The following is a 22,372-nucleotide window of genomic DNA, read 5'->3' as shown; positions in this document are numbered from 1 at the left end:
CCTCTCCAAGGACCACCATGTCATAGCTGTGTGACCGTGGGCAAGTTACTTAACCACTCTGTGCCTTACTTTCTTTAGTTTAAAACTTAGAAGAAGAAGAATGTTGTTTATATTTTGGATATAGTTCAAGAAAAAATGAGTATGTGAAAGTTGCATAAGGCAGTACGATAAACACTATGTAAGGTTTTCAGATTATTGCTGTGCCCTGTGTTCTAGGGTATGAGGGGGGGGAGGGGAAGAGAGAGATTATCTATAGAGGAGCTGAACGTCTGCATGGGGGTCAGACACATAAACACATTTTAACATAATGTAGCAGGTGGTTGACAGAGGCAGCAGGACACTGTGTAAGTACAAGCAGGCTGCTAAGAACGACCCAGGCCTTCAAGAACTGATCTCTTACAGGCCTGAGCTGAGTACCTAAAGATGAGACGACCTAAATTAGCTACAGTGATCAAAACCGAGAAGTGGCTCATTTGAGTAAGAAGAATTTGTTACACTCGTAGATAAGGTGATGTCCCTGGCAGAGCCCCTGCTTCCGGCTTCTCCTCTGTTCTCAACGATGAACTCATTGACCATTCCTTGGACGTATGGTCTCATTAAGGCCTCTCTTCTCACATGGGGTGGTTTTGTTTGGCAGTACTATGAACAGTCTTACAGAGTATCTTAGGACAGACCTTTGTGTTGGAGAAAATCCAAATTTCAGTCAAGTCCCAGCCTTTCCAGCTGAGGCGTCCTCTTAGAAAAAAATCCCACCGTGTGATGTATTTTCAGGAGGTTCAGCGGCAGGGCCCCCTCGCAGCTCTGTAGTTCCCCAGGCACGAACCTTACCCATGACAGCATAAGAAGCCAACAATTGTGTCTTACCAGCGGCCCGAAGAGAGTAATCGGTACAAGTGAAAGAGCTGTGAAGAGGAGGAGCCAGGCTTTGAACCTGAATTTGATATAAAAGAATACATAAGCTTTGCTACGCTTATTTTTTACTTCATGTTTTCTAACTAAAACTAATCCCAGTATAAAGAAGAGAGAGGGGGAGAGAAGGAGAGGGAGGGGTTGGTTCATAATCATAGCGGCAAGCTATATTTTCTTTAATTCTTTGTAACAAGAAACTGTTCTGATATCCTAACCTAGGAAGAGGGTCATTGCACAGCTCCAGCTGGGTCTGGTAACAGCCCAGAATTGTGTGTTTGTTTGGAGTAAGTAATACTGTAATAACACAGTAAAATCCCCTCTATGCCCCAAATCTTCGAAATACCTGAAAAGGCAGAGACCACATTTTTCTTCTATTTGCGTCTAGTTAAGGATCTCTCTGAATCCCATTCATGAACTATTTAAGTGATCCATGGAGCATCGATTAAGAATGTATGCTCTAGATTGTTCTCCATCTCTGTAGGGAACACATTGCTGTTTCTTCCTTTCTGAACTGCTAAGCCAGAGAGATCAGCCAACCTCCCAGGGCGGAGAAGATACACTGAGGATTGGCAAATTCTTTTGTGAAGGAGCGGATGGTAAATATTTTAGTCTTTGTGGGCCACATAGTGTCTGTCGCAGCGACCCAACCCTGCTGTTGTCTCGGGAAAGATGCCAAAGATAATAGGTAAACACGTTGGCGCGCCTGCGGCCCACAAGGCCATGGTTTGCTTCCCAATGAGATAAACATTGTGATAGTGAAATTATAGTGTTCCTGTGCCCTGGGGTACCTTTCTGGTTTAGCGTCAAATCAGCTTCAGGAATGGTTCTGACCACGTATTGGCCTTGGTTGAAATCCCTGCTCCACTACTTTTCTCGGTCTGTAACTTTAGAGAGAGGTCTTAATCTCTCTGAACTTGAGTGTTCTCATCTGTAGTGTGGGAGGTACGATAATTCTACCCGTCCAGTAGGTTATCGAAGGGATAAAAGGAGATGATCCACGGAAATGGGCGCTTAGCCCGGAACTTGATTCAGACCGAGCAGTCCGTCCGTGAGTACTGGGCCTTCTGAGTGTGGCGCTGTGCGGCCTCAGGCCACAGCAGGGTCAACATTGAAGGGAATCACGAATCTTTCTTACTTTCCTGTTAACCTCTGGCTCAACACTGCTCGTAATTATTTTTTTTAATGTTTGTTTTCTCATCAGGAGTTTGGGGATGGTCCTCGTGACCTATTGTCCATCTATGCCAACAAACCAAATTGATGTTCTGTAGACTTGGAGATATGCCTGAGAGAAGTGGCCTTTTTGTTATTTCAGTTATTTTTCAAGTGTTGTACAAATGAGAGGTGTGAGGGAGAAATGGGGTACACGAATGAAGGTCCTGAGTTGAAAGGAGATTTTTCTTTGTAATCATCACTGGGATTTTGACTAGGGATTGAGCTCCTGCTGCATACGTAATGAATACTACGTGTCTTTGTAGAGTAAATACATGTGAGCTGCTTGTTCCCACTGAAACGACTGGGGCCACGGAATCATAGCATCAGTAGAGCGAATGGAGGAGTCTGGCTCTGGCAGCACGAGCGGCGTGGCCAGTTACAGCTATGTGGAAAGTTGTGCCTTGGGCCAGTTGTTTATTTCCCCTTTTCCACAAACTACTCATTGTAAAATGAGAGACTGGAAAAACATAGCAGGAAAAATATCACAGAGAGAACATAAAGGTCAAAAACAACAATGGAAAAAGCAGTGTGTTCTTCAGATTCGAGTTACTCCACCCACAGCTGCTCGCCTGTTATGAATATCACTACTTCCTCTGGCCATCACTGAACAATGCCCCGATCTTCGCAAGGACCATGTTTCTACAGGCCTAATTGTCCGTTCCCCGGGCGATACATAAGTTAGAGTCACCATGCTAATCACACAGGGGGAGGGATCCGTCCCAATCCGCCAGTTATGTCCACGCTGAAACCAAAGTTACCTTTAAAATCAGCCTGTTAACCATGCACTACTTATTTCTGGAGAGAAGAATCAGAAATTTTCCTGGATAGAAATTGGAAATTTTTTTTTAAGCCATTAGTAGCACTCTGACCCAGATTCTTCTCCTGTGACTAAGTTCACTTTGTGTAATATCCACTTTAAATATTCCAGTAAAATCCTAGCTCTCTGTGGCACTGTAGGGTCTCATCGTTGTGATTGAAGGATGCCAGTAGTTTCACCGGAGCACCCGAACGTCAGCATTGGTCAGCCTTTTGTCAGCCTTTTGTCTTGGGTGCGTCCGCTGCTACTGAGCGGAATCCTCCAGTCTCCTCCCTGGGGGTCCAGTCCTGGCTGCCAGTACTTAGAGAGCTTTATAAGGGGGAGAAACAGATCCCAACGTTCAGAATACCGAACTTCACACATCCTCTACCTTTGAGATCCAGCCCTTCCTCCTTCCCTCTGCGTCACCCGTTATTCGCGAGTGCAGGGTCTCTAGCTCAAGTTTTCCAGAGAGTAAAACTCCTGCATTTGTCTGGGATGGGGAAAGAATAATGAAAAAAGTCACTGGGTGTGCAGGGTAAGGATGGCGATCTGGGCTTAAATGCTCCTGATAGAGATTTAGTGTGTGTCCAGCCACACGCCAGCCACCAAGAAATCCCAGCGACCTGCCCTAGCTTTGCGGGCACTGAAGCAGCCTGTGTAAGTTTGGAGTCTGCCGCCTTCTGATGATGTTGCCCTCAGGTCGGTCTCTAGCCTCTTGCACTCCCTGTAAGTTCTGTCCTCTGGAGAGTTCCTCAGGCTCCTAGCTGGGGGCTTTTAAGTTGGGACTGTCTTTACTGGTCCTAAGGAACCTGTTATTTTAGGGACAGTTCAACAAAGGTCACAAAGCCCTTCATATTTCCCCAACAGATCTCTAACACTTTGTACGAAACCCTTCTGTGAATCTTACCTTTAAATTAAAAACTACATGAAAGTATGTTACCTGGGAGAGGTAGTAGTGCATTAGACTTGCCCCGAAACTAGGTCGTCCTGCTTGTCTCCTTGTTCTCTCTCAACAACTGTCCCCCTCCCACATTTCATCCATGCATGTTCCGGGAGTTTTCTTTCCAAGTGGCCCTCCAGCCCATCTTCTTTCTGCCTGCCAACACCTCCCTGCATGTTGAGGGAACAGGGAACTCTAGAACCAAGCTAGAATCCTCTAGAATCCCACCTCTACCACTGACCAGCTGTATAACCTTGTGCAGGTTAAATGTGTGAGCTAGTTACAAACGAGAAACGGGTCCGCTCCTGCCCCCACCTGCCCCTGGAATCACCTTCAAAGCTTCACCGTTACCCTGTAGGGATTCCCCAGGTCTTTGCTTATGGTAGCCCAAGCAGACTAACACAGTGACCATGGAAGCAGGGTTTTTACCTTTTGGAGCAAAACCTCATTTCCTTATCTGCAACTTGTAAAATAATTATACTTGCATTTATTTATTTATTTTTTAAATCAGTCCAGGCTTGGGTACGTAGGAAATGGGAATTTCCAATAAAACTTAATAGGAAGGCCAGTCTGCAGTCATCCCTCTTGTCATGATTTATTTTTGTAGATGCTCCCATTTTTTTTTTTTAAGGAAGGTTATAAATGAACAAAAGAAGGAAGGAGGGAAAAAACCGAATGAACCTGAGCGTGCAGGTTTGTCCTGCAGAGAATTCCCTGGCACCCGGTGTCGCCCCCTCTGCTTCCGATCCGGTGCGCACGTTTGTTCAGTTGTGCACACCACCCACTGCCGTCGTCGTTGTCCGTAGAAGCACATTTAGGAAGTCACAAAGTTCGTAAACCCTGAAAAACCCGACTTGGATGTCACGGACATTCCGAATGCAAGTTCATGAGACCGAGTAAAATAATGAAAGAAGCCAAAGATGTTCCTAAACACAATTCTTTGTTGCTCTTTTCTTTTCTTTAAATGTATTCATTGTAGGTCAGGCGTTCAGACTCTGCCCCACAACGCCAAGGTTCACTACAACTACGCCAACTTCCTGAAGGACCAGGGTCGGAACCGGGAAGCCATCTACCACTACAGAACGGCCCTCAGGTGAGCACCCACGACTGTCCGCCGCCCCCTTGTCCGGTCGCTCCCCTCCCAGTGTGCGCTCGCACCTCTCCAAGGAGGTGTAAGGATCCTCGACTCCCCATCTTTTGGCTCAGTGTTCCAGTCTGCTGTGAATGTGGTAACTCTGCCTTGCTTCTGGTTCTTGGTGTTTTCCTGCAAGTTTCCATTGCTACCCACTACTCAATGAAGGGACACTCGGTCGAGTACGCTCATGCAGGCAAACAGGAGTTGGTTGTCAAGAAGACACTCGCAAATTCTCGGAGCATGTATTCCAGTGAATTCTTCCCACTTTAGGCTTCCTGTTGTCAGCAGGGATTTATATGAAGACATCTGAGTATCCTGATAGTTGTATTAAGTAGAAAGAAAACTAGAAGACACTTGATTACCATATTGGGAATATGTTACTAAGGGGCACGCGTGCACGTGTGTGTGTGTGTGTGTATGTACACAAATATTTATGTGTATATGTATATATATATGAACAGCCTTGACACTCTTCTCGTATTTCTCTCCTTGTATTCATTTGGAAGAGACTGTACGAAATTTACAGCTTTAAATTTTCCGTTTAAGAGAAACCACAAATTCAAGCCTGCATTACCAGCGGCAGGCTGCTCTCGAGTACTCAGAATTGCAGCTCTGCCTTTCAAGATGGTCTTATCTAAAAGATCCCACATGACAAATGTCTTCAGCTGCAGCATGTGGCACATGATACTGTACATAGCCTCAGAGTCTCCAAACGTGGGCAAAACAAAGAAACGTTGAGTCTCCTCTTTTATTGTACTATGAGGCTCACCGAAGCGTTTTAAAGAGGTTTCCATGCCCCTATGGATCGGCCCACATTTGGCAGAATTTTCTGATACGGTTCCGCTTTGGGACATGCTTAAAAGTATGTATACCGAACACATCTGCATTTCCCTGAAGCACGTTCGAGGATTATCTCAAAGCTTAGCTTGAAATTACCATTCTTAAAGGAACTGACCTGATTTTTAAAATTATCCTTTTGAACAATGTTCTTGCACACGTATATTGTTCATAAATCAAATTCAGACTTTAGGCTCTCTTATTTAATATTCAGTATGGCCAGAATTTTAAGCTGTGCATGTCAAGTTCCCTATCAAATACTTTTCCAAAGATACAAGAAATGCAAGTCCCAGAGGAAAATTGTAACAGAACTTTTTATTGAGGAAAAGAAGTTTTTATTGAGGAATAGAAGATCATTTTTAAGATTTAATAAAGAATTATATTCTTTCCCTGGAAGCCAGTTTACCCAAATGTTTACAATACTTATCTCTGGTTGGTGAGATTATAGTTTAATTTTTTTCTGCATATTTTGTGCTTCAGGTGTTCTACAGAGAACATGTATTATTTTTGCAAGGAGGAGATGTCGCTTTTAAAGAGGCGTGTATTCCTTCACGGGTACAAATAAAGTATATTTTGGCATAATGATTAATTAATGTTTCAGGGTTTTAGGTGTCATTCTTGAGGAGGAGAGCAGTAAATTTGCCTGAAAAATAGTGGTTGAAAGGAAGTATTATCAGTATCCTTTAAAATTTGTTGCATTCTAACAGACTGTTTTCCGTCAAGTTCGAACAGAAAAGTAAGGCAGACCCTAAAGCACAGTTTGGGGCAAAGATATCGATTATATAAAATTCTCCAGTAGCTGATTTTACAGAATTACAGTAGCTGGTCGGGTACTTCCGCTTTTTTCCCATGAAACAATAAAAATAAATGTTTGCTTCAGCAACTGTGCTTCTGGAAGAAACATGTCCCTTGAGAAGTGGGGAAAAAACAATTAAAGCTATAAATACGCTGCATAGTAATTAGTGAAATTTTTCATCCTCTCAGACCAGGCTCAAAATACTTCTGATGTAAGTAGCATCATCTTTGTGTGGCTACGTCTGTGGTGACTTTTCAATGGGTGTGGGTGTTTTGTTTTGTTTTACTTTTCAATTTAAATAAATTGTCACTCCTTGTGTTAGAGAGAAAAGGAAAATACCAGTACAGTTCATCATTTTGATGATTATTCATCCTAAGTGACTGGAAGATTGCCCTGATTTTTAAAATTTAATTTAATTTAATTTTTTTAGAGCGAGAACATGCACACAAGCAGTGGGGGGCGGGGCAGGGAGGAGTGAGAGAGAATCTCAAGCAGGTTCCATGCTCATCGCAGAGCCCAACATGGGGCTTGAGCTCAGGACCCTGAGATTATGGCCTGAGCCGAAATCAAGAGTCGGATGCTAAATCGACTGAGCCACCCAGGCGCCCTAGATTGCCCTTATTTTGATATTGCTCTTAATTTGCTGAGTTTGCTGATACGGGGATTCTACCCCCCCTCCCAGCTACCTCATCCCTATTTCAACTTCAGTGTATTTGATTTTTTCCATATTTGCACACAGCAAGAAAGAGAATGATTAGGGAAAATGCAAGGCTAACAGTGCTATTATCTGAAATCAGTCCCAACAATTATCCATTTCTGTTGTAATGACTGTGTGGATCCCAAAGGCAATGATGAAATTAGTCATTAGGGTTGTATCTAAACCAGTATCGTTTTGGCTGGCTTACAATTCTAGAAAGAATGCTACATTAAATTGGTAATTATATATGACATGAATATTCTGCTTCTCTTAAACCTTATTCTATGTTTTTTTAAAGATTTATTTATTTATTTCAGAGAGAGAGTGAGAGAGCCAGGGGAGGGGGGTGGAGGGGGAGCAGAGGCTGAGGGAGAGAGAGAATGCTGGAGCAAACTCCCTGCCAAGCAGGGACCCAACACAGGGCTCGATCCCAGGACGCTGAGATCATGATCTGAGCCGAAATCAAGAGTCAGTTGCTTAACCGACTGAGCCACCCAGGCCTCGCAATCTTGTTCTATTTTTTTTTTTTAAGATTTTATTTATTTATGTGACAGAGAGACAGCCAGCGAGAGAGGGAACACAGCAGGGGAGAGGGAGAGGAAGAAGCAGGCTCCCAGCGGAGGAACCCGATGTGGGACTCGATCCCAGAAAGCCGGGATCACGCTCTGAGCTGAAGGCAGACGCTTAATGACTGCGCTACCCAGGCGCCCCTTGTTCTATTTTTTAAACGAGATGGAAGTACTCCTCTAACTTCTCCTCCCTTTCCGTGTACCTCATTTATTCTGTTTCTATAGTGCAAGGCAGTCTCCCCTGGAAAATGCTGCAGCTGAGGTTACAGGTTCAGATTAAGACCCAAATCAGCAAAGGAAAATGGCAGAACTCTTCTGTTAGCTTTGTTTTGCTGGGAGGGGCAGCTGTGATGTTTGTACCTATTCCGGGTTCTATAGAGTTTGGGATTCCATATGGTTCAGAATCAGAACACCACTGGTGGTTCTGCCATATGCCTCCAAATCTCTCTGGCCATTGTTTAAAACCTGGAAAAATTTCTCCCATTCCACCTCGTGTGAGTGGGACCGCCCGATATCAGCTCTTCCTGCACAAAAACGCCCATGAAATAACTCATCCAATAAGCCCAAAAAGGAGAGACCGTGGCCCAGCCTGGACAAAGGGCAGCAGATACTGAATGTGTACTTGGCCAATGGTTTGTTGATCAGCTTAACAAGTCAGTTAAAAGGGGAAAATCATAAAACATTATGCACACTCTTGAAGGATTTATTGTACCCTAAAATTTCCCGTGTACATCCATTCACCAATCTTCAAATGTCAAACCAAGCTTTTTCCTTTGGGTAAGAGCCTAATGATTGTAATCTGCAAAAATCACATCCATAAGCCATTTCTCTGATGATCAGGTTTTGATACTTTAAAGTGGAATAAAAATGTAATGACTGTGAGATTTTTCTGATTTTTATCCTATAGTTTTTTTACAGATACTCTACATTTAATCAGCAGCAATTTCTCGAGCAATTCCCTTTTTTGAGTATTTTTAGAGTATTTGCTTAGTTTTCATAGAAATAACAACTCTCTTTTTCACATTTATATTTTATCAATTTGCAAAATATTACATGGTACAGTTGCAATAAAAACTACAACTTCAATAAATTTGTTAATAAGCACAACTGTCTTTTAGTGATACAACTCAACTCACAGGATCAAAAAGGCCCGGGCTTATAGAGAAAGTTTATTAAGTTGTGGGTATCCACCAGTATGTTTTAAGGAGAATAGAGAATATCTGGAAATCTGATGACATAGTGAAGAGACTGTCTTAAAAGAGATTTCACTATAGGTGATAGAGTCATGGAAATTGTTTCTCATCTTATATTTAAATTCCCTGCATGACTCAGTTACTGGTTGGTTAAAATGGGCTGGCCGTCAAGAACCCTGCCGCTGGGAATGACTACAGTTCACGTTGTCCAGGTGGGTCAGGAAGCTCTCCCTACTGTCAGCAGCAAATTATCCCATGTTCCACGGAGCATTTCTTCACTCAGATGCCCTCTTCCTCCCAGCACACTATAATAAGCACCCCCCATACCCGGATCTGCTAATGCATCCCAGGTGATTAGGTATCAGCCCTGTGCAGGATTCTGTCCTGATACAAGGGCTGCGATCTTCAGTCACAGACTGCTGTTTTCTTTTTACGGGTACGGTTTCAACATGAAATACACAGTAAATCATCTAAGATTTCTGCCCTCCCATATTCCTGTGAAGCAGGAGATGCATTACCCTTCCCTGATGGTACTCAAATGTGCTTGGGCAGCCATGGGGCCTCTCTTATCTACTCCCAATATATCTGTTGTTGACGTTTTAAACAGAAAATCTGAAGGGAAAGAAAGCGGTGTTCAAAGAGGATAAAAGTCCTTGACCAGATTCTTTTTTATTGGCATAATTAAAGGGGAAGAAATGTGCTTTTAATGGTCCTGTCCCAAAGAAATCTCTACTAGCTATTTAATTGCCTTCCACGTGGGAAAGGATAGAACTAAAATCTTTCTGATTGGAATTTTTTAATGCATAAAATAGAGACTCGTCATGATAATAGCAACCATTGATAGCATTCTTTGCATTCCCTCCTGTGTGGATAACTGAAACTCTGCGAGGAGACTCCATTAGACTGGGTAAGTCTATGTGGGAAAAAGGAAGTAATAAAAGAATCGAGGAAACATTGTATCATCAGAGTCTAAAGAAATCTAACCATGTGTAATTAACCCCCTGTTCACTGATGTCCTGAGTATATCGATAAAATTATTACAACTCCTTTGAAAAATGGTGTCTCTAAAGCTAGTAGAGTTTGAACATTTTTTTAAAAATCAGGATTTAATGGTTATTTTAAAAGTCCTTCATTACACAGCCTATTTTAAGTGAACATTTAAAATAACTCTTACGAGTAAAGTGACCTTGGATACCAGCTGCCGTGTATTTCTGGAAAGAATTTAAATTCCAGGACCATTTGGTAACCAGGTTTAACAAGTGAAGATGGGCTCTTCTGCCAGTGTGGTATTTTCATTTATAAAAGTCTAAATACACTTCCCCCATCACAAATACACACTTGAAATTATTTTTATTTCTTTTTGTTGATGAAATTAGAGCCTCCCTCTATTTATTTTGTGTTAATTAAGTCTGGCAGTTTTTTTCATTAAATCCAAGAAGTTAAGCACTATTCCATTTAGAAAACTAGAATTTAGTGACCATACTTACGGACCAAATTTCCAAATGAAAGTTCTGTCATTTCTATTGAAGAATATTTCGCTGTCTGGTTTTTTGTTTGTTGGCTTTTCCTCCTGCCTTACACCACTCTTTCCCTTCAAGAACTCGCCGTGCTTCCCCAGGAAACAGAATCCCAGGCGGGGATCTGCCAGCAGGAAGTCCATTGAGAAGCGCTCTCTGGAACGCTGGGGAAGGAAGCCAGGGGACCAGGATGGGCAGAGGGACAGTTGACAGGCAGTGCAGTTCTAGGCCTCGGCTGACCCCTGAGGAGGCTCTGGAGCTGCGAGGGCCCCTCAGGATGGCCATGAGTGGAGGCAAGAGATGGGTCCCCCTATGAACCCATCACTGCTGCAGGCAGGGAGGGTAGCCTCGGGTGAGGCGGTTCCCTGAGGCTGAGAGCAATGCCCAGAGAAGACCTCGCTGTGAGCTGTCAGCAGCTGGGGAAACAAGTGCCTCAGCCGTGAGTGGTGTCTGGGTGGTGAGAGATAGCATCAGCGACCCCGGCTGAATTTACAATTTCTTATATAAGCAGATATGATAGTTTTAACAATATCATTTAGATTTTCTGTTAAAGTGACAACATATGAGGTAACATCATACCTCCTAGGGTTGGAATATTACCAGATAACTCCTGTAAAAAGCTTAAAGCAGTGCCTAATACCTGGCCGTGATAAAGTCATTAAATTTTAATCTATGTCCCAAATCTGACCACTTCTCTCTACCTCCACTGCCCATCGTGTCTCACTTAGATTCCTGTCTGTCAGAGCCCCTGCAGCTGCCTCCAGGCCCCACACCGTCTTTCTCAGACCTCACCTCCTGCCCCTTTTCTTGCTGGCTCTGCTCCAGCCACGTGGGGCTCCAGGCACACACCAGTCCGGCCATATTTCTATTCCAGGGACTCTGAATTTGTGGTTCCCTCTTCCCAGAACAGCCCCTCACTGTCTAAAAGCTGCCTCCTTCCCTTCCTCCAGACTCCCCACTTAGGTCATCTGGTCAACAAGGCCTTCCCTAAGAGTGCAGTCACCACCAACATACTCTATTCCTCTTCTTTGCTTCATTTTCTCCACTGCTTTTATCACCCACTCATCTACTTATTTTCTTAAGTGTCTGTCTCCCTCCACTAGAAGGGAAACCCCATGAGAGTAGTGATTTGTACCCTCTACCCAGCCTGGAGAAAAATGCCAGGAACATGGCACTTCGTAAACGTGTGTTGGATGAGTGAACGCTACATGTAAACATCTTTCTACAGCCTTTTTTTTTTTTTTAAGAATGTGAATTACCTGAAATTTCTAAAAATGGCAGCTGAGTTATGGTGTAAAAACTAAAAGCTATCAAAAGTAGTCACTTCTGCAGAGCATAAATTTAATTTGCCCGCAAACCCATCTTGCCCTTCTCTTCCTTAGAACTTGTTTAAAACCCTTCCTTTAAAGCCTTCACTTTATCCGCTTCTCTGGGCACTTTTCTATTAATATTTAAATATTCTCAGGGTGCCTGGTTGGCTCAGTGGGTTGAGCGGCCACCTCTTGATATTGGCTCAGGTCATGAGATCGAGCCCCATGTTGGTCTCTGCGCACCCCAAGGTCTGCTTGAGGTTCTCTCTCCCTCTTCCTCTGCCCCTCCACTCCCCACTCACACGCGTGCTCTCTCTCTCAAGATTTATTTATTTATTTTTTATATAGAGAGAGAGAGAGGTGAGGGAGAGAGCACGTGCAGGAGCAGAGGGAGAGAGAGAGAGAATCACAAGCAGACTTCCTGCTGAGCACAGAGCCCAACACGGGGCTGGATCTCATGACCCTAGATCATGAGCTGAGCCGAAATCAAGAGGTGGACGCTCAGCCGACTGAGCCACCAGGGCACCCCTCCATCTCTCTCTTAAAAAATAAAAGTAAAAAAATGAAAGTATAATAAATAAAATACTTTAAAGAGTCTCAGGTAATCCAGCCTCTGCACCTCCTGTTTCCCCCTTCCTGCCATTCGGTCTGTGCCTGCCTTTCCAGTGTTGAGATTTCCTGGAGGTCTCAATGGCTTCTCCTTTATTTCCCTCTCGTTACCCCCCAGCCGAGGGCGGTGTCCGCTCTACCACCAAAACTGCTCTTCACAGGGGCACCAGCTGCCTCCACGTGGGGAGCTCGAGAGGAGGACACTACTTCGAATTAAATTGCTTGTCTCAGCAGCATTAATTTTGTTGACCTCTCCCGCCTCCTTAGGGCGAATTCTTTTTCAGCTTCCCTGGTTTTCCTTCTTTTCTCTGGACTCTCCTGCAAACCCTCGGTGGAGTTCTCAGGTTCCTCTGCTAGGCTTTCTTCTCTTTTCAAGCTTGGCTTTCCTCCCAGGGGATTTCTTCAGTGCCAAAGGCTTTGGTTAGCATCTGTACGCTTATTAACTCCCAAAGCTGTAATTTTACCACGTAACTTTCCCGTATCAGAGCCATCCGTCCGGCTGATTCCTGGACGTTTCCACAGATTTCCCTCTGCACCTGAAACTCACCTTATCACCTTCTCTCCAAAACCTGCTCCTTGACCTTTATTGCCCTCCTTTGCAGTTTGTGCTTAAGCCAGAGTAAAATGTTTTGTTTCCTGAGTTCTGTTTGGTTTGCTTTCTCTCTTTCAAACACCTTCCTTCCTCGTCCTACTTATATCCACTCCTCCCATTCCCCAAACCTTCAACCGTTACTGCCGCGCTGGTAAAGCATTATCTCCCCTGGAAACACCTTGGTGAGTACCATGGCTCCTGCCCCCACCCCCACCCCCAGTTTCTGCTTTGTCACTTTCTGCCGTGTGTGCTCTGATCACAGTGCATGAAAGTAATTTGGTGTCCTTGTCTCTCCCTCTTCTGCCACGGGACCTCCTTAAGAGCAAGGACTCCTGTCTGTCTATTGCTGGGGGCCTGGTGCATTGTAGGTGCTCAATAAATGTTAAAATGTTTGTTGAAAGAAAGACTGAATGAATATAATGCACAAAATATCACAGACCCCGTTAGAGTCCGAGGACAACTCCGTAGTACGCGGTGTTCCTAGGTGGGAGAGCTGTAGCAATTCAGATAGAACGACTCTTCATTGTGCAGTATTGTCCCATGCATCACAAGGTGTGGAACACCCCCACTCCTGCTGGTGGTGACCACCAACTCCTGAGGTGGATATCCAGGATATGCGCCCTTTTCTCTCCCCATCGCTCATGATCTTCGTGGGCAGTTATCGATCAGGAATAGGGACACGCTTTCCCTGCCCACTGCTGTCTTGTTCTAAGTTGATAGGACAACCCAAGTACCATGCGTGCAACGAAATGTTATTACGATGAGGATTCCATGCGCACATTGATCTGTGGCACAGGACTTTGAACCTCCTTACAACCTTGGATGTAGCTTTTAAAATTGCACGTGTCTGGAATTCCGTTTGGTGTTGAGCATATCAGAAAGGCGTGGAGGAGATTGCTCTGGTGCCTGTGGGGATCGCTTGCTTTAGATGATGAAGGATTGACAGGCTTTGGAATGAGGGTTTCACAGAGAACTTTCCTACATTCTTAAAATGGAGAGAGGCACATGTCCTTCACATCTGAGAACCCACAGCAGAGGAGAGACAGATGGATACAAGATGACTTGAGTGTGCACTGGGTTAGTGATGAAGAAATAACGGACGTTATTTTGACTGATGGGAGCAAGTCGAAGGCCACTGACAGCAGTGAAGAGAATGATTTTTTTTTGGAGGATGAGAAATCTGTATGAGAGAAGGAGACCTGGCAACTTCAGCCTGGTATGGGTTCGTTAGGGCTGTAGAGGGAACCAAAAAATACCACCCAGAGGTCCTCCAATTTGCCCCAAAACACTGTTTGTAGTGGAACAAGTATGCTGGCAGGTATGTTTATACCCATCATCTCATTTGTTCACACAGAGGGTCGATATGTTATTGACCTTACTGTTAGAGAGAAAGCAACTAAAGGACAGACAAATTCAAAATCACGTATCTAGAAAGTCACCCGTGGCTTCTGACTCCAAGGCAATTCCCCACCATCTGCCACAAACACCAAAGTTACCTCAGACTTCTGAGAAAGGTTAAATTATGTTCACCTTTTCCTCTCTCAAAGAGCAGAGAAGTATTTAATTCAATACATTTCCAAACCTTTAGAGTTAAATTGTCAGGAATCAGGAAAATTCAGCCACTTAAAATGACTCATTTCCTGAGGGCATCCGAGAACAGGGTTTTACTCCAAATTCTCTTGGAAAATCAACTGGGCGGAGTCCTTCTGGATCACTGGGAGAGGTCATGCATTGTGAGAGGTCAGATAATTGAGTTGGCCCTCTTTGGAGAACACGTCCCATTTCCCTAAATGGCGTGTAAAGTTTTTTCCAAAGCTATCTGAAATGGGCGGGAGGGAGTGTAATGCAAAAAAGTGGGGAGACTTATTTGCTGGGTGTTCATGGCAATTTCAAACAAGTAAAGAAGCAGACCAGTCATGTCACCCGGTACATTTTAGTGACACGTTGGTTCAAATCTTGTAACAGGAAAAAAACAGGCACTTAAAAAATGCCAGAGACTAATCTGGTTGAAAATATGCTGCTGACTCCTGAATTAAAGTTTACTTTGGGTGGTTTTTCTTTCTTTCTTTTTTTTTTTTTTTTAGTCCAGTGAAATTCAGGTTTTATGGTTGACTTTTTTCCCAGCCATGTTTTTCTTTTGGATTTTTTTCTTTTTCTCAACAGGAAATAGAAAATAAACATCTGACCTTAGCATAGTTCACCTCAAATAAATTAATCTGTGTAATGAAAATCAGACAAATAAATCAGGGTGTGTATATTCTGAAGGGAAATTGCAAACTGGAGCTCATGATACAATATTGCTTGCACAATGAAATGCTTTAGAAGGGACTCCAACGTTGAAAAATTAAAAGCATCCTTAACTTTGAAACAGACTGTACAAAATTCAAAGTAAATGACTGAAAATATAAAACCACTCTTCAGTCACATCCATCTTACGTCCCTGGGTGTTCAGGCTGATGTTGAGGTTAACGCTTAAGAACAATAGATGAGAGTGCACAGACGTCTTGGGCACTTAACTGAGTGTTGCTGCTTCTAAAAAGCTTTTCCGAATACTGCAGTTTTCAGAGATACCATGGTTGTTTTGTATGGCAGGTAACATATTTTTCCAGTGCGTAAGAATCTCAGTAGCCAAGTGTCCTGAGTACCGGGTTTATTCTACTTCTGTCCCTGAGAACTGGTTCCTGTAAGACCATAGTCGAATGGATTGGCCAAAGAAAAAAAGGAGAAATTATTCTAAATGGAAGCTCTAATTGGTAGCAGTTTATTTATTTGCTGAAGGTGGAATAACTCATGAATTTTTGGGAAAATAAATGGATTGACAGGAACCAACTATCTTCTTAACACAAGAACACAACTGCTTCTGAGATTTTTTTAAATAATGTATTATCTACTCAATTTCTTTCCTCAGCTATAACATAGGACAGTAATTCTACTTAAAGGATTAGGGTGGTTAGGGATGTCTGGGTGGCTCAGTCAGTTAGGCGTCTACCTTCGGCTCAGGTCCTGAGCCCAGGGTCCTGGGATCGAGTCCCACATCAGATGCCTTCCTCAGCAGGGAGCCTGCTTCTCCCTGCCTGCTGCTCCCCCTGCTTCCGCGCTCTCTCTCTCTCTCTCTCTGACAAATAAATAAATAAAATCTTTTAAAAAAAAAAGTTAGGAGGGTTAGGTGAGATAATGGAAGAAAAAGTGTGAAGTATCATTAATATATCCTAAGTCCCTTTGGACACATTTTCTTTTGTTCCCACCCCCAGTGATGATCTATTAACATGTTGTTGATGTTGATTCTCAGAACTAAGGTAACTGGGAATGGAGAGGAATAATAATATCCGTAACTACCTACTTTATCAATTCTGCCTAAGGAAATGCTACTAGATAAAAATTAAGAACCCCTTAAATGCTCAAATGGACATGTACTTATCAAGAATACAAATTATCCAATACTTGAAAAAAATTATCTTCAGTTCATAGAACTGTATCTCTATATGTAGATTTCATTTCTATTTTCTTCTATTTTTTGGAGGGGGAGGGACAGAGAGAAGGAGAGAAACAATCTTAAGCAGGCTCCCCGCCCAGCGGGGAGCCCGATGCAGGGCTCAGTCTCATGACCCTGAGATCATGACCTGAGCCGAAATCAAGAGTCGGATTCTTAACTGACTGAGCCACCGAGGCGCCCCAAGATTTCATTTTTAAAGAGAAAAAATAAGCTTCGTTATACCCTGGAGCTGCTTGACAATACAACATATTTTCTGTATAATAAATTTTAAAAATTTAACTCACCAAAATAAAAATGACAATAATAAAGAAATAGCAAGAGAGATCCCATAAGCAACACAAATACTGAATAAGAATGTGAGAAAGAAAATCCGATGGCTGTTCACTCGTCTTAAAAAAAAATAGGTCTGAAAATCACCACTGCATTCTATTCAGTGAGGCTTTTGTTGGGATTTTTTTAGACGGGGAAGGGAATAATCACTAACAGAACTTTTGTAAAGGAACCCGTAGAAGTTAAAGTCAAGATGGGCTTAATTTATTCTGACAAGGGATGTGGCAACATAAACATCTCTTAAATTGTTCATTTTTCCAGTAGAAAATTCCCCTCCTGGAGACCTCAGTATTGACTTGGACCCAAGCTAATTCAAACACAAGTTCATTTAGAAAGTAAACGCAGGAAATAACCTTGTCCTTACATAGGTCTTCAGTAAACAAGAGAAGAGTATGTGTTTTAAGAGAATATCTCCATCTATCTAAAACTCAAAATAAAATGTGGGGTTTTTTTTCCTGACCTAGTTATTGAAGAGTCCTGTTGATGAAATTCAGCTTTGTTTTATAAATAATGCAATGCTTGCTTGTGAGTAGCTGAACCGAATCAGATACCCAGTGAGACAGGATGTTGCTAGCGGACGCTTACCATTACCAGGAATACACGATATCACGCATTTCTCAGGTGGAGGGCTCTGCGTGGCCGTAGATTCAGTAAACCACTCTAGAGGCCAGCACTCCCCTTCCTCCCTGGGTCGGGAGTCTTTCTTAACATACAGCCCCTTCCCTGACTGTGGCTGGCAGACGAGTTCTTGGAGCACAAGTCACACTCAAGGCCCTTTTCCTCACCGTGCTTCTGTCTGTTTCTCGTTGCTTCCTTTCTCGCTGCTTGTTTCTGGTTTTGAGAGTTTGGTGTGGACTTATAGTCAGTTTCTGAATTGGAAAAAAAAAAAAAAAGAGACCCATGTTTGGACTCGGTGAAATGTGAAAGCTCATGAGTGTTTAAGTGACAGTGGGATCATGAGTGACTATGACGTTTGACAAGGTGGGCGGAGAGCCAGTGCTGAGGGCAGCTGCTTGACAGTGTGGACGGCGTGGCAAGAGGTGGGTGAGTGCATGTGAAGACCTTATTGGATTTAGACTACCCTTTCCCATTGGTAGTGCTTCCATCTCACACATTGATTTCAAGGGCTCCCAAGCCTCAAGAAATAAGGAAAAGATCCAGTTTTAAGAAGGCAGATGGCCCCGGGAAGCTTCCTATTACAGCTGGTCAACAGGGAAACAAGAATTGTTCTCACCGTGTTCCCTGGACATCCCTTAAATCTTCGGGAGGTCAGAGATCTTGGTTCATCATCTCTCCCTGCCAGAAAAAAAAAAAAAGTTTCTTTGACTTGAAGATTTCGAGTCCTGGCTGCGATAGGCTTTCTGTAACCACTTCCAAAATCACTCTTGGACACAAGCTTCCTAGGAGACTTGTGTGGGCGTGGGGTGCACGAGCAGGTCCAAGAGCATTTTGTCTCTCACCATAGCTCTGATGCTCCTTGCTGGCATCTCAGCGAACCAAGGACTCCTTCCCTCAGCACTGTGAGGCTGGGGGTGATGGGGCCACCACCAGGGACCTCAGGTTGTCTTCGCCTGAGCGCCAGTGACCTGAGAGAGACTAACCACAGTGCCACGTGCTGGCCCAGTGTGCTTTCCTTGTCCCAGCCTCTTCTCATAGTGTCTCTCTCCCCAACAGTGTCGACTGCCATTGAGAGTAATTAGGGCTTTCAAGCTTTGGGAGGACATAACATACCTCCGAGTAGATTCTGTCCCTTGTCAGCCATGAGGAACATCACCTGACATGTCATCCTGAAAATGCTAGTTCTGAGGGATGTTCGTCGTGTTCGTTGCTGCTTTAGAAGGGAGTAGGGAAGGGAGGATTATATGGTCAAATAAACTTGGGGAACTTTGGGTTAAGTAAGGATTAAAAAAAACCAAACCCATGAGACTTGTCTTGTCAGTTTTAATAGGACCCCCTTCTGTCTGAAAACATAATTGATCTTAGAAGATGTGGAACAGAGTGGGAGGAAGCAAGCATGTCATTTGATTGTCAAGAGACTTGACAAGTACACATCCTATTTTTATTTCTTCAGCATTATCTTGGCTTTTCTACATTAAGAGCAGTTCCACGGGCATATTCAGAGTACTCCGGGTGACAGAGATGGAGTGAACCTCTTAGTCTGCTAAATATTCCGCTCTAAATATAGCAGAAACAACTAAGCCGTGTAGTTGTGCGGATTTGCCTTCTTGAGGGTTTTGAGTTAAGGAAGTAAATTGATGCCCTTCCTTCCTTAATCAGCATAAATTTGGTTTACTGATGTATCCCCGATCCTCCTTTACATTTGCTTTTGAACATTGGGAATACTATTTTCACTTGGTTGTGGATTACTTAATTTTTTTTAAAAGTGTTTGTCAGGATTTTCATTTTGAGAACTGTATCAGGCCAGTTCATACCAAATGACAGTAAGCGGAGGGAAAGGAGATAAAATGGAAAACGAGAGCCAAGAAGGAAAGCCATTTTAGGAATTAAGTTTATTTTTATGGGAAGACATTGTGTATTATCCTTTCTCAATAATGGCGGTCTTAGGGATCTTCCAGTCCAGACACGTTCATGAAGATGCCCTCATCCAGGGAACCCCCAGTGTCTCGTGTACATAGTGGGCACCATACAGGCGGCTGCTCGGCGGTCCCACCGGCCCAGAAGCTCAGAAGCAATGAGGCAATGAGGATTTTCTGTCAAAGCAAATTGGAAGTGATTATAGGCTCCAAAGGATTAAAATTTGTTTAACCCCTGATAGATTTGCATACTGTTTATTTTGGCACGATTTGGGGATTATTTACTTATGCCACTAAGGGTCAAATATGTGCTTCCCAGCCATATTTACTTGCTTGCAGTACCGGGAATGGCCAGCAATCCCTGTACTGACGGATGAAAGATTACGCCAGACTTTTCTGTGAAAGAGAGGAGAAGGCAAGGGGGTCAACACTGAGATGGAGACCCTTTGCTCTTCTTTGCTCCCGCTTTTATTGGTCCTTCAGGATAATCACAAATCCTCATCACTGTTCCTCAAGCACGTGATGTGTGACAAGGGCTCTTACTGAAAGAGGGAGGATCTGTTCACGGGAAAGATACCATATGCTAATTTGCATGGTCTATGAGTTCTGCTAAACACAGCCTAAGGGACAATGCCTACATCTCTTAGGTCACAGGGCGACTGTTCGGGCTAGGAAAGTTTCGGGAAGGCAACTCTCCGAGGCATTCCAACAGCAGAGTGGTCACACAGGCCTCGGCATTCCAAAGGCCTGTGCCCTTCTCCGAAACCTTCCCTGCCCTCAGCGGCCTCCGTGTTACGTTTCAGCGAGCCGGGTACCGTGGCTGATTTCATGCCCTACGTTAACCTCAACACTGCAGCTGCCCACCTGGGTGACCATTAAGATTTCACGTGGACAAACCATTACAATAAAGGAAGAATTCAGGGTTTCATTTTGGTTGTGGCACTCCCGGGGTGGGGAGAGCGGGGGAACGAGCACATCGCGCCCAGCTTAGAAGTTTTTGAGCAATCATGGCTGAATATTTCTAATTTTTCAGGTTGTATCCTCGCCACGCAAGTGCCCTGAACAACCTTGGAACACTGACGAGAGACACAGCGGAGGCAAAGATGTACTATCAGAGGGCTCTCCAGCTAAATCCGCAGCACAACCGGGCTCTTTTCAATCTCGGCAATCTCCTCAAGTAAGTGGAATGTGTACCTTTGAGCTGGTGGTCTTGTAATTCAGGAAATCCTTTCCTTCTTAATACTCATTTGGTTGTGCTCCTGGCTCTTTCTCCCAGAGTGGAATAATAGGGTTTTCAAGCTTTGAGAGGAGGTCATGTCCATCTGAAATAATTCTATCCCTCATCAGTCCAAAAGAGTATTTCCCAGAGTGTCTCTCTGGAAGTGTTAGTTCTGGAAGGTGTCCCTAGGTTGCCTGTAGAGGGGTAGGAATAGGGAAGGGTTACATGGTCAGGTAAACTTAGGAAATTCTGAGTTAGACCAAGAAGACCCCCCCTCTTGCAAGAACCGTTAATATGCTACATGTCCTGTGAATCTCCAAGAAGGTGATATGGAATACATTTCCCAAAGTCAATTTTTTTTTGGTATGGCATTTCCCAAGTATTCCCTGAATATACTTTGGGCAAAGCACTTGTCTAGGAAGAGCAGTGTGCTCTAGAGCTGCGGCCAGATGACGTAACCGTGGCTCGTGTTCAACGTGTACTAGCGGTAAGAAACGGAGTGAAGTCGGCCTCGACCTGTCATGGTAACTCTTGCTTTTAGGGAGACCTGCTAGGTACGGTCAGTCCCTGGTGTTTGCTTTTCACTCACCGCCCTGTGAAAGTTTGATAGTGCAGTTAGTATCACTGTAGACTAAAAGAGGTTTGCATCTTATAATTTTATTAATACAGAGTCCAGGCTTCTTGGTGATGGTGCCGGCATCTGTAGTTTTGGCAGTAACGAAATGGTGGCAGTTATGGGATTTAACTTCTAAACTTAAGAAAACGGGTTGAAAACATCAGAAGTGGAAATCGGGTGAAAAATGTTTGGAATGAGAATGTAGTGATGTATTTATCTCTGCTCGTTGGGGTGCTGACATTCTATATACTTACTGGGGGCACCTGGGTGGCTCGGTCGGTTGGCTGGCTGACTCATGGTTTCCGCTCAGGTCATGATCTCAGTCAGGGTCATGAGATCAGGCCCTGAGTCAGGCTCTGTGCTCAACATGGAATGTGCTTGAGATTCCTCCTCTCTCTCTCCCTCTGCCCCTTACCCCTCATTCTCTCTCTTTCTCTCTCTAAAGTAAATAAATAAATCTTTTAAAAAAAATCTTCACACTTACTGAGTTGGTTTCTGAATCTCTAAACTTCTAGAGCCCTCGTCGGGTACCTTTAAAGCTCATGGTTTGCTCTGTTCTCTTGTCCTCTCCCTAACAGGGTTGTCTTCATTGCCTCAGTAACTCCATGCGATGCAACTTCTTCACCTTCCTGTTTTCTCCTTGAATTTGACATATGCAGATAGATATTGGTCCTTTTTTTGTAATGTGTGTGTTAACATGTGTTTTTATCTAATCCCATTTGGACAGAAGCGCCGGAGTGGGTTAAGCACAGAACAATCTAATATATCGTATGACATGACAGATGCCATCCTGAGTCTTAGGAATGGCTTTGTCCAGGTACGGGAGCACAATCAAGGAACACTATACAAAAATAAGTAAATGTGGGGAAAGTACAATTCAAATGAAAGAAATAAAAGTATAAATCAGCAAAAACCAAATACACTTTTTTTTCAAATTAGGTAATTTTTTGTTACAATTTGATACGCACTGAGAATGACGAGAAACAACTAAGAATGGAGTGGGACCTGCTGTGACAGAAAAGCCGTTTTAGGACTGGCCAGCGCCTATAGAGAATAATAACCAAT

At 43.6% G+C, this 22,372-nt stretch overlaps 1 protein-coding gene across 3 annotated transcripts in view; it reads left to right on the top strand.

Annotated features, from left to right (window-relative positions):
- The window catches only part of TMTC1 (transmembrane O-mannosyltransferase targeting cadherins 1), a 257,865-nt gene that overhangs the window by 185,436 nt on the left and 50,057 nt on the right, over positions 1–22,372 (top strand). For all 3 annotated transcript variants that reach the window (XM_040642292.1, XM_040642290.1, XM_040642291.1), the window contains 2 exons: positions 4,840–4,953; positions 20,506–20,649. In XM_040642292.1, the coding sequence (XP_040498226.1) occupies positions 4,840–4,953; positions 20,506–20,649 (258 nt within the window). The remainder of the gene's footprint in view (positions 1–4,839; positions 4,954–20,505; positions 20,650–22,372) is intronic.

This window comes from Ursus maritimus, unplaced genomic scaffold, assembly GCF_017311325.1.
Source record: "Ursus maritimus isolate PB19 unplaced genomic scaffold, ASM1731132v1 scaffold_26, whole genome shotgun sequence".
Classification (NCBI taxonomy): Eukaryota; Metazoa; Chordata; class Mammalia; order Carnivora; family Ursidae; genus Ursus; species Ursus maritimus.
Note: the sequence above shows the minus strand (reverse complement) of the source record. Positions and strands in the feature narration are given on the sequence as shown.